Source organism: Canis lupus, chromosome 15, assembly GCF_011100685.1.
Source record: "Canis lupus familiaris isolate Mischka breed German Shepherd chromosome 15, alternate assembly UU_Cfam_GSD_1.0, whole genome shotgun sequence".
Classification (NCBI taxonomy): Eukaryota; Metazoa; Chordata; class Mammalia; order Carnivora; family Canidae; genus Canis; species Canis lupus.
The window spans coordinates 54936881-54948964 of NC_049236.1; the positions used below are offsets into that span (position 1 = coordinate 54936881).

Here is a 12084-nt window from a genome sequence, read left to right on the forward strand (position 1 = left end):
TTATCTGGTCTCCCTACATTCAATGCTTCCCCATAAATACATTCTATACAGCTTCCAGAATGTTGTATCTAAAAGTGAAAAGCTTAAGAACTGATCTTTGTTCCAAATGGTTTCCTTTTCCTGTAGGATAAATTTACCATAATCTAGCCTGTTCTATACTTCCCATTCTAGAAACATGGGCATTGCTTGTAATTCCTGGACCACACACATGCCTTTACTGACGTCTCTGCTTTTAAATGAAGCATTCTTAAAGTCAGCAAAGATGGCAAAATAAGAAGCCCCTGAACTCCCCTCCTCCCATGAACATACTGAACGTATAGCTTACACATGGAGCAATGACCTTTAAAAGAAATCCAGAAACTGAGTAACTCCTATGCATTGAATGAATGAGAAAAATACCCACATCAGAAGCTTTAGGAAAGCCTGAGATACACTCTTGCCATAAACCCCATCCCCATCACAGTACCATACTATTGTGAAGGAACACCGACTCCCACTTCTCTCTGAAGAGTGAAGGTTTCAGAACCCAGATTTAGTGTCCTAACTTTGAAGATTCCCACTTAAGGGATGGGCCTCCAAAATACCTAGTTGTAAAAGCAAATGAGGCTTGCATCCAGGAAACTCAAAACCATAGTAAGAAAAAAAAAAAAAAAAAAAAAGAAGTAGTTGATAATGGGCCTGTGAGCACTCACTGTGGCTATCCCTCTCAGGGTTCAGCATGGATGAAGCAGGCAAAAATGAAAGAGGTCCATCTGGGTACTTAAAAGATGTTGTCTGAGGTTCAGGCATCTAATTTAGCACACATGAAGAGTCTGGCTAAATCCTTCCTGGAGACTGGGGAAGGTAGTGGACCCTTCCCTCGCTTTCTTGCTCTAGGCTATTCTGAGTCATCAGTATTTTCCTAGAAGGAGCTTGTACACTTGTCTGGTTGGTGTCCCAAGATTTTGTGATTGTTGCCTGAGGTGCAGAACCCTGAATCACCTGGCTTTGAGCACCAACAGGGCTTGCATTTTTGAGTCCCACAGAACGGTAGCAAAGAAAGAAGCAGTTCTTAATGGGTGCAGAAGCACCTCCCCTACCCCCTATGGCTACACACCAGTGTCTAGACAGAAAGAGTGGACAAAAGCATCCACCTCCCAGTTTGCCCCTGGAAGGGGGGCGGCACCCTGATTCACAACCTGATTCCGCAGTCCTAGGATTCTGTGCTGCACCAGGCTCCCCGCATCTCTCTGCCCATGTCTCTGCCTCTCTCATGAATAAATAAAATCTTTAAAAAAAAAAGCAGACACATAGAACAGAGTAGAAAAACCAGAAATAAACCCATGTGTGTATGATAAATTAATTTTTGATAAGCATATACTATGGGAAAGCATAGTTTCTTCAATAAATGGTGCGGAAAAAACAGATTGCCACATTCAAGAGAAAGAAAGTGGTTCCCGATATTACACCATACACAAAAATCACTCAAAATGGATTAAAGATGTGAACATAAGACCTGAAAAATTAATCTCCAAGAAGAAAACAGAAGGTAAGGTCCTTGACATTCGTCTTGGCAATGATTTTTTTTTTTAATTTTTATTTATGATAGTCATTACAGAGAGAGAGAGAGAGGCAGAGACACAGGCAGAGGGAGAAGCAGGCTCCATGCAAGGAGCCCGATGTGGGATTCGATTCCGGGTCTCCAGGATCGCGCCCTGGGCCAAAGGCAGGCGCTAAACCGCTGCGCCACCCAGGGATCCCTTTTTTTTTTTTTTTTTGACACCAAGTGCAAGAATAAATAAGGAGGCCTACATCAAATGAAAAAGCTTCTGCACAGCAAAAGGAAACCATCAACAAAATGAAAAGGCAACCTATGGAATGGGAGAAGGTATTTGTAAGTCATATATTTGATAAAGGGTTAATATCCAAAACATACAGAACTTATTCATCACAATATCAAAAACCAAAAATCTGGTTAAAAAATGAGCACAGGACCTGAATAAACATTTTTCCAAAGAAGACGTACAACGGGACAAACTGATACATGAAGAGGTTCTAAATATCACTAATCATCAAGGAAATGCAGATCAAAACCATGATTAGATACTGCCTCTCACCTTTTGTTATGGTTAGTATTAAAAAGATAAGAGATAAATTCTGGTAAGGATTCGGAGAAAGGAAAAACCAACTGTATACTGTTGGTGAGGATGTAAACTGATACTGCTATTACAGAAAACAGTATGAAGTTTCCTCAAGAAATTAAAAATAGAGCTACCATATGATCTGGAAATCCCACCTTTGGGTGTATATGCAAAAGAAATGAAGCCATCATCTCGAAGAGTTACCAGTACTTCCATGTTCATTGCAGCATTATTCACACTAGCCAAGGTGTGGAAGCAATCTGTCATTGCGCAAATGGATTAAAAAATGTGCTATATATGTAATAATGTAATATTATTTAACCTTGATATGGATGAATCTGGAGGGCATTATGCTAATTGGAATAAGCCAGACAAAGACAAATACTGTATGGTATCACTGATATGTGGAATCTAAAACAAAAAACAAAAAACAAAACAAAACAAAAAAAACCCAAAGAAGTCAAACTCATAGAAATAAAGTAGAAAAGTGATTGCCTGGGGCTGGAGTACGGGGGGGGGGGGGGGGAGGAGGAACAGGGAGAGGTTGGTAAAGGGATACAAATATTCAATTTTAAGATAAACAAGGTCTGAAGATTAATGTATAAGATGATGATTATAGTTGATAACACTGTACTGTATAATTGAAATGTGCTAAGAGAGTGGAACTTAAATGTTCTCACAACAAAAAAAGGATAAATCTGCAAAGTTATCGATATGTTAATTAACTTGATGGGGTAATCCTTTAACAATGTAAACATATACCAAGTAATCGCATTGTACACTGTAAAGATCTTAATTTACTGTTAATAACTGTTACTCAATAAAATTGAAAATTAAAATAAAGATTTTTTTTTTTTTTTACTTATTCATGATAGACATAAAAGAGAGAGAAAGGCAGAGACACAAGCAGGCTCCATGCCCGGAGCCCGACGTGGGACTCGATCCCGGGTCTCCAGGATCAGGCCCTGGGCCAAAGGCAGGCACCAAACTGCTGAGCCACCCAGGGAATCCACCCCCCCTTTTTTTAAAATTTTTTTTAAAGAGGTTTTTTTTTTTCTTTAATTAAAATAAAAAAGTGTTCTCCTCGCTACATCCCGGTTCACCTACCTCATTTCTACTTGACTCAGTTCAGATTTTAACCTTTGGTAACTTTCCTTCCCTGAGCTCCAAGATAAAATGTGCTTAATAGATTTTTCTTTACCTTATCACATTATCTTAACTATCTGCCTATTTGTTTCATTTCTTATTGACCTTCTCATGTGGACTTAATCATTTGCTTACTTGAATGAAGTCTGGGCATTTCTTGAGAAAAGTTTCTGTTGGGTTATCTTTTTACCCACTGTGTCAACCACAGTGTTTGGAACATTATTGGAATTCCTTAGAGTTTATTGAATGAATGAATGAATTGAAATATTGTTTTCCAATAAACATTCCTGGTACAGGATTGTTAGCTATTAGGGTAAAATTCATTAAAATCCATAAAATCAAGGCTCACAAACTAACCGGAAAATAACTACTTCTTTTCATTTTTGGACATTCTAAATTCATTGAAAAAGAAAGGTACAAAAGCCTACTTAACTTAGGTATATGTTTTGGGTCATGTAGTTGATCTTATTGAAATGGTGATTTAAAATTTTGCTGCATAAAGGAAAAGAATGTTGTCTCAATCTGGAATAATTATTAATATTAATATTATTCTTTATCTTAATTTAAGAACTGAAATTTCTATTTGTAGTCCCGATGGACTAAAATCTTCATGTTTTCTTGTCTGTTTCTTTATTTGGTTTGTCTCAAGCAATAGGGTCTCATGTCTGGAACAAGAGTTCCTTCTGCAGGTACTGCAACCTTTGCCATCTTCTGCTGAAAGAGCATGGACCCTTTTTCCTACTATTGAGTTGCATCCAAGCATTTCAGGTGGCCTACATTTTCACAGTTCCAGAAGATCAATAGAAAGAAAGACAATGATCTCTATTTTGATGAGACTTCGTTACTGGGAGGTATGGCACTGACATTCATAATCCACTTTTGATAATGAAATCAGTTAAAATTTGCTCTACTAGTCATTTAAAAATTATCACACTCCTTCTCACAATGACTTTCCTTTCCTTTATGCAAAGGTTTTTATAATGGAATAAGAATTAAAGCTGTGCATACTGGGTACCATATATTTGGTATCCTTAAGCATTTTAAAGTAGATTTAAAAGGAAAATTATTGTTTCTCATGTTGAAGCAAAGATCAAGTGAAGCAGAAATTGAAATCTTACGTATAATACTTATTTCTAGCCTAAATGATAAAAATTGTTTAAACACATGCATAAAGGAACAACAGTAACAACCAACCAAGCAAACAAATGATGGGGTCGGTAGTATTTTTATTCCTTCCATGTTTCAATGTAACTTATCCTTGCTTTAGAAAACAATACTTATGGATAATTACCAAAACTGAACAGCAGAGGGCAGAAAATAGCAAATTCTATTTCTTTGAGCGCGTTACTCTATTCCACTGTAGACCTCGTAGTTTTGAAATTTTCAAAATTGATTTTATTATCGATCAATTTGAGACATATTATGAGGTGAGAAGTTTCTAAGTATTCAAAATAAATTCTAGTACTCTTCATTCGTTTTCATAACTATTTACTTCCATTTAAATTCATTACATTTATATTGACAGTATTCTATCCTTGAAAAAATATAAACTGTATAAATATTATAGCGAATTAGAAAGATTCCACAAATGATAATATTAACATAATGATTCTAACATTGCAGGAAATGTATCCAGGGATGTTGTAAAATGTACATGCTTAACTACATTGTGTAAGACACAGTAATAGAATAGCAGTTCAAAGTACGGGAAATGCCTACTGAAGTTTTTATTTCTATCCTATATATGAATAATAATTTGTCATTAAACAGTAATATTTACCCTGAGTTCTTCCATTTTTTACTAGGAAAAATGATCTATGATTCAGCAAGTTCTTGCTTCATATCGTTTGCTTTTATAGAATATAATTCAGTCATTTTGAGTTCATCTTTGCCTTTGAATTTGAAATAGATTATGATGAAAATAGTTTTTGAAACAAGTTTTTTAAGGAAAAATTCAATTTACATTCATCTACACTTTAAGTATCATTGCTTCTCCACATTTAAGCTCCTTCTCTCTCTCTTCTTTCATTCCAACTTACTGTATATGAAATTGAAGTTCTTGCGGAAAACAACGAATGCCGAAAAAAAGAAAATGGATGGAAATGTATTTTTTACTGTGCTGTGAGACATTATTTATTCACTTATATATATATCTTTTATATATACATCATATATTTCAAATAGGGAGTAATTTCAGATCATTTTTTGTGCCTTACATCACAACTAGTGATTGAATAGATAAGATTAATTTAATTATTCTTCACATGGTAAATTTGGATATATTTTTATTTACATCTCTTTTACTATTTTTATTCTTATTTAGTTTTTAAAAAGCCAAATGTATTTTAATTCACAGGGCCTGTTTTACATATAGTGAATTGCTTATCAACAGACTAAAATAAATTCTTGGTGATAAAATTGGGAAGCATTTTTACCTGTAGTAACTACGATTAGCAATAGATTATGGATTCTCAATTTCCGGTTTATAAATAGATATCTAAAACCAAAATCAGGGGAAGACTAACTGGATATCGCAGAATTACAGGATCTGAAAGCCCAAGAGGCCACTTTGCCCATCTTTCTCATTTCTAAAATGGAGAAATCAAGGCCTGGAATGACTAAGAAGCAAACATGAAATAACAGCCAACGAGGAGCCTGTGATAATTGCACAGGAAGGCAGCATGACAGGCCAACTCTCTTGGCATTCTGAAATATTATTAGTATCGTGGGCTTCAATCTACTGCCTTCTGGAAACAGTCTCTTGTACTCGACCTTCTTTTATTTCTTTGTTTAAACCAAAAAAGCCATAAAACTTAAGACTTTTGGGAGCAGCAGAAGGAATTGCCAGAGCGCGTTCCCAGGCAACTGTTTGGCAAGCACCGCGAAGTGCATAAATTCCGCAGGGGGAAGTCTGGTCTTAGATCCTCCCCATCCACTCCCTTCCCACAAACTTTTAATCCCTAACCTCATCTTTCTTCCGCAGTGATCTCAAGCCCTCGGGTTTAAAGTCACGAAAACTTAGCTTACTTTCTCCGAGCAATGATTTCTCAAAACTCAGGGCCAAAACGCGGTGGAATACCTGGTTTCTCACTACGTCCCTGCGAAAGACCGTGCAGCTCAACGATCTTTCTAGACTCACTTCATCTCCTTGTTCTCCTATGAGCCTTTCCTTGAAACGCAGTCTTCTGCTTTCAGTAAAGAAGGGGCTTCTACAGAGCCAAGTCTACATGTTTTTACTGTAGGAGAGAATCTGCAGTGAGGTCTGCGGGACCTGCCCTCAGCTGGCTCTGCGAGTTGGCATTAGGGCCCCATGACACTCTCAAGATGGGATATCCATGCAAAGTATTTCAAAGATTCAGTCTTTATCTCCTCCTGTGCGGCTTTAGTTTTTAAAGACATAATTTGTTTTGTTTTTGTTTTTTTTTTGTTTTTTTTTTTTGTTTTTTTTTTGTTTTGTTTTTTTGTTTGTTTGTTTGTTTTTCCCTGGATGCTGGCTACATCACATTTAGCAAAACTTCCCGATTCTGGAACAGTTCCTCGATGGGTATTTTGTTTTCCTTGCTCGCTTTCTGGCCGGGTCGGGCGAGGCGCACGGTCCAAGCGTTCGTCTACATCGCTAGGCGAGTGAGTTTTTCGCAGGCTCTAGGAAATGAAAACCACAACCACACACACAAAAATCAAATGTAACACAGCGGGGCCTGGCGAGAGAGCGCCCCGCCGGCGACAGGGAGCGGTTCGGCTTCTGCACAGCAGCCGGAAATCAGCTTTGCAGGCGTGTGGTCCAGGCTGGAGCATCTCGGCGGCGGCGGCGGCGGCGGCGGCACAAAGGTAGCGCAGCCGGGGCCGGGGCCGGGCGCTGTCCTCGGTGCTGAAAGGCAGCGGCGCTCGGGGGAGGCGCCCCCGCTCGCGAGAGCCGAGGTCCGGCCTGGGGGCGGCGGGTGCCCGGCTGGGAGCGAGGCGCACGCGAGGCCGCCGGGGCCGAGCCGGGCGCGGGGCGCGGGGTGCGGGAGGGGGTGCGGGAGGGGAAGGGGGAGGGGGAGGGGGAGGGGAGGGGGCAGGGGAGGGGTTGGGCGCGCGCGCCGGCGGCCTGCCTCGACTCGCGCACGCGCGCCCGGGACTGCCTGGTCCTCTGTGACTTGCGTGCGTGCGTGTGTGTGTGTGTGTGTGTGTGTATGTGTGTGTGCGCGCGCGCGCGTGTGTGAGACGAAGGGGAGAGGGAGAGGAGCGCGCGAGAGGGTGAGTGTGTGTGAGCGCACGGGAGGCTGCTGAATATTCCAAGACACCGGGACCACAGCGGCAGCTCCGCTGAAAACTGCATCCAGCCAGTCCTCCGGACTTCGGGAGCAGGCGCGGGGCGCAGGGCGGCAGCAGCAGCCCCCAGCAGGACCTGGGAAATAGCAATTCTTCTGCCTCCACTTCAGGTTTTTAGCAGCTTGGTGCTAAATTGCTGTCTCAAAATGCAGAGGATCTAATTTGCCGAGGAAAACCGCCAAGGAAGGAAGAGGAGGAAAAGGAAAAGGAAAAGGAAAGAGAAAAAGAAAAAAAGAGGGGGTATTTTGTGGATGCTCTACTTTTCTTGGAAATGCAAAAGATTATGCATATATCTGTCCTCCTTTCTCCTGTTTTATGGGGACTGATTTTTGGTGTCTCTTCTAACAGCATACAGATAGGTAGGTACCCTTTTGTGCTCTGCTTTTTGAATTGTGCCTAATTGGGTGGTAATCTTTGTTCACGGTGGACAAATTAATTCATGTCATGTAGACTTATGTCATACCTTGACTGCATTCCAGATTTAAACCGCCTAGAATATACATGTTTTTCTTAGCATGCAGCGAAGGGGGAACCGGCTGGGGCTTTGATACGGTAGAGGGAACGGTGTTCTCGTGTCGGGTCCCCACATTTTATTAATTTTGCCTTGACCTGCTCCTGTCGGTTGGGATCCTCGGGGTTTGGGGGGGTGGTGGGGGGTCTGAACGCCAAGCCGGTGGTCACCGGCAGAGGCTGAGGTTTCTGGCCCCCTGCCCGGCCCCGGGCTCGCGCCTCTGCCCTGACCCCTTGGCTACCGTTTGGAGCCGAGCTGGCCGCTGCCCGGGTCGGTCGATGGGCTCGTCCGGCCTGTGCGCGGGGGCGAGCGCCTCCGGGCCGCCGGGCTCCCCGGCTCCTTCCCGGCGCTGACACCCCTCTGCTTGGTGCTTGTTCTCCGCAGGGGGGCTGTTTCCCAGGGGCGCCGACCAGGAATACAGTGCATTTCGGGTAGGGATGGTTCAGTTTTCCACTTCGGAGTTCAGGCTGACTCCCCACATCGACAATTTGGAGGTGGCCAACAGCTTCGCAGTCACCAACGCTTGTAAGTAATGAATATTCATGTCTTTCGGATGCTGCCCGCGGAGCGCCCGCGAGGGCCGGGCGGTGCGTGTGTGTGGGTGTGAGCGGCTGCACACGCGCGTGCGTGTGACGGCGCAGGGAGAAAGTGGCTGCAATCTCGGGGACCCCCGCTGGCGCGGGGGGGGGGGAAGGAAGAGGGAGCAAAAGGCGTCGAAGAGTGTGCGCACTAGGGTGGTGGGGTGGGGGCTGGAGCTGGGGCTGGAGCTGGAGCTGGCGGGGCCCCCAGCTCGTCTCCAGGCTTCTGGAGAAGCCCCCCCCCCCCGCACCCTGACCGCAGGGAGCACGTTGGGGCCCCGGGGCGCGCGGCGGGGCTGCCGGAGGGACCCACGGTGGACCGCCCGCGCCCGCGCCCGCGCCCCAGCCCGCCCCGGGGTTCGAACCCGCGGGCCCCGGTCGCCCGCTTGGACGGGACGAGGTGTCGCGGGGGCGCGGAGCGGGGTGCGGGCGGTTACGTAAGGCCCACCGAGGGGCGCGCGCGGGGAGCGGGGCTGACGCAGGCCCGGGGCTCCCGGCGGGGCGGCGGGCGGGGGAGGCCCGAGCGCCGGGGAGCCCCCCCGGAGACCCGGCAAGTCGCCGACCTCCCATTTTCGTGCCTGCGGTGGCCCCGCCGGCGACGCCTCCTGCGCTCGGGGCCCCGGGGCGCGCGACGGCGCTGGGCCCGGCTGCAGGCGCGGCCCCGGGATCCGGGCGATCGGGGCCTAGAAGGTTCACCGAGGGGCCCGCCCCCGCCCCCTTCCCTGCACCTGCCGCCCCCCCCCCCCGCCCCGCCGGACCCCGGGACCCGCCAGGCTTCGCTGCCCTGACGTGCCCGGTGCACAGTCCACAGCTGGGGGGCACGGGGTGGGGGCTCACACGTGGGCTTCGCTGTCCCGAGCTCGGGCCGTGTTCCCCCTCGGGCAGCCTGCTCGCCCACATCGGGTGCGGGTAGCTCGGCCACCGTATCGGGAGCTTCGGGGCTCCCTTTGAAACTGCCACCCCGGGGACCCCTGGGGGCTCAGCGGTTGAGCGCCTGCCTCCGGCCCAGCGCGTGACCCCGGGGTCCCGGGATCGAGTCCCGCGTCGGGCTCCCTGCCTGGAGCCTGCCTCTTCCTCTGCCTGGGTCTCTGCCTCGCGCTCTCTCTCTCTCTCTCCCTGTTTCTCTCATGAATAAATGAATAAAATCTTTAAAAAAGAAAAAAAAGAGAAAAAGAAAAAGAAACGACCACCGCTCGGAGGAAGAAATGGAGCAATTCCCGTTTACGGACAGAACAGGGACATGATCAGGGTCACGCGAGGTGCCTACCGTCCGATTGTTTATAAAGAACCCATTTGGGAAGGTTTCAGTGCTGTGGATTTTCTTCAAATGTTGAGATCAAATGAGAAAAGACGCCGAAAGGGGCGGGGGTGCAGGGAGAGATTGAGAGGCAGAGAGAGACCCGGAGGGAGACTTAAAGCGGATTTGCAGCTTTAAAAACCCAAAATCTCCGTAGAAGAACATGAACAATATCTTGAAAATTTTCAGTACAGGGATACATATAGAGAAGCCGCGGTAGTTTAATGATTGCAAGTTTTTCTACTTGACCCATTACCCTACAGATTTATGTTACTTGATTTGACATCCTATTTCTATTTTTTCCCTGAATTATGAATTTAACATACACCTGTGCTAAGTATCTACTGTCTGTTCACTGTGCAAATGCTTGAAAAGTACTGAGACCAAGGCCAGACTGTGATTATTCGGAGAATGTAGATTTTTAAAACCGTGTGAGAGTTAATGGACAGGGTACGCTTTTGAAAATGGTCAGTGTTTAACAAAAAAAAAAAGAAAAGAAAAAATGGTCAGTGTTTGAGAAGTTCAGTCATTGGTGAAAATAACGGGAGGGCTTGATTGAGAAAATGACAGCGATGTCCACTGCATGAAATGAATATTTCTTTATTCCAGGAGAGTTTGGACTGTGTTGGGGCTTTGTTAAGATTAAAGATTGTTTTTGGTTTAGGTTAGGTGACTGGCTTAGGTCCTCAGTGTCAATATTTTTGAATAGATTTATTTTTATTATAGATTTTATTGAAATAAGATTTGCGGACAGAAAAAAATATATATATATTAGGACACTATATAATTCCATGAATTTCCACCCATAGCACATGAAGTTCATCGAAAACATAAATGCACAATTTCATTTGATCGCACTTCTGAGAAACGGGGAAAGCCAAATCTTGATTTGGTACAGATTTTTTTTTTCCCCCTCAGAAAATGAAGCTGAGTGCATGTCTCCAGATCCTAAAATTACTCTTCCATGGGTCATTATTCCAAGACTAAATCAAATTGTGGTGAGCAACTGAATGCCTTTTTAAGTTTGGCATGTGCCACTCCCATGGTATAAGTAATCTTACTGATTGCTAAAGAGAACTAATGAGACATTGTTATACAAAAGAGACACATAGGATAGAATTTTCTGGAGTTGACGTTGACTCAGTGACTGAACAAATAACATTTGTGACTCAGTTTCTTCATTCCCTTAGGAATTTCACAATCTAGAGCTTGTAAAATGAATTGGAGTGTTGTATCCTTCTTCATCTCTTTTTGTTTTGCCAAGGGCAAGAGAAAACTGTGAAATTAGTTTAACTCTTTATGTTCACGTAAGCTACAATCGTGAAGTCAGTAGTCAAGAAATGAATGGAAATCTCTATAATCAAATTTGTCAAGATGAGGCTTGATCATTTTAATCCTGCTCAGGGTTTTTCTCCAGTGCTTGCCTTTTCCGTCAGGAGAGTCCACTATTCTTTACTATAGGAAGTGGAAGCAGCAGCAGCAAATATGTTGATAGTTAAAACCAAAATGACTTTCTCTAATTTCCTCCAGAAATCTAAGGTATTTTTTTTCTTTAACTCCATTCTTAAAGTATGTATCATCCATCAATTTTCATAAAGTAGCTTGTTGTTTCACCTAGTTAAACGGTAAAAATCCCATAGGGTTAAATGTGTGCATCAAGAAAGTGGAGTTTTATAACTTAATAATACAATTTCAAGATAGAAAAGTTCACTAATTTAATTTTGTTCCTGAGATAAAGGAACTTATTTGGAAATGTTTAGGTTGACGCTGATTTAAGGATCCAGCACTGTCCACCAAATGGTTAAGGTTATGCAAATGGAATGAAGTCATTATATTGTTAACTGGGTAAAATGTGCAGGGCACCAAGCTCCCACGTCTTTCCCTTTCACAGTCACAGTGGGATAAGGAAAGTACCTGTTTGTTCCCATTTGTTTCCATGGGTACCTGAGGAAATGAAGACAAATTTCCAATTCTTTCTTTCTTTCTCTCTCACTCCCCTCCATCCTCCCCCCCCTTCCTTTCCTCTTTCTTCTTAGCTAGAGGTAGTACAATTTTTTTTTCCCTGAAAGCTGTTAAAACATAAGCCTTTAATATGAGAAAATTCAAACCATAAAACCAGAA

At 44.0% G+C, this 12084-nt stretch overlaps 1 protein-coding gene across 3 annotated transcripts in view; it reads left to right on the forward strand.

The window, feature by feature from the left end:
• The first annotated feature begins 6969 nt into the window (after nt 1–6969).
• GRIA2 (glutamate ionotropic receptor AMPA type subunit 2) overlaps nt 6970–12084 on the forward strand; it is a 151831-nt gene continuing 146716 nt past the window's right edge. Inside the window, exons 1-3 of one of the 3 annotated variants that reach the window (XM_038559094.1) lie at nt 6970–7094; nt 7688–7936; nt 8473–8613. In XM_038559094.1, coding sequence (XP_038415022.1) covers nt 7849–7936; nt 8473–8613 — 229 coding nt within the window. In that variant the 5' untranslated portion in view covers nt 6970–7094; nt 7688–7848. Of the gene's footprint in view, nt 7095–7382; nt 7937–8472; nt 8614–12084 lie in introns of those variants that run through there. The other 2 variants (XM_038559096.1, XM_038559095.1) reach the window with 2 other exon arrangements.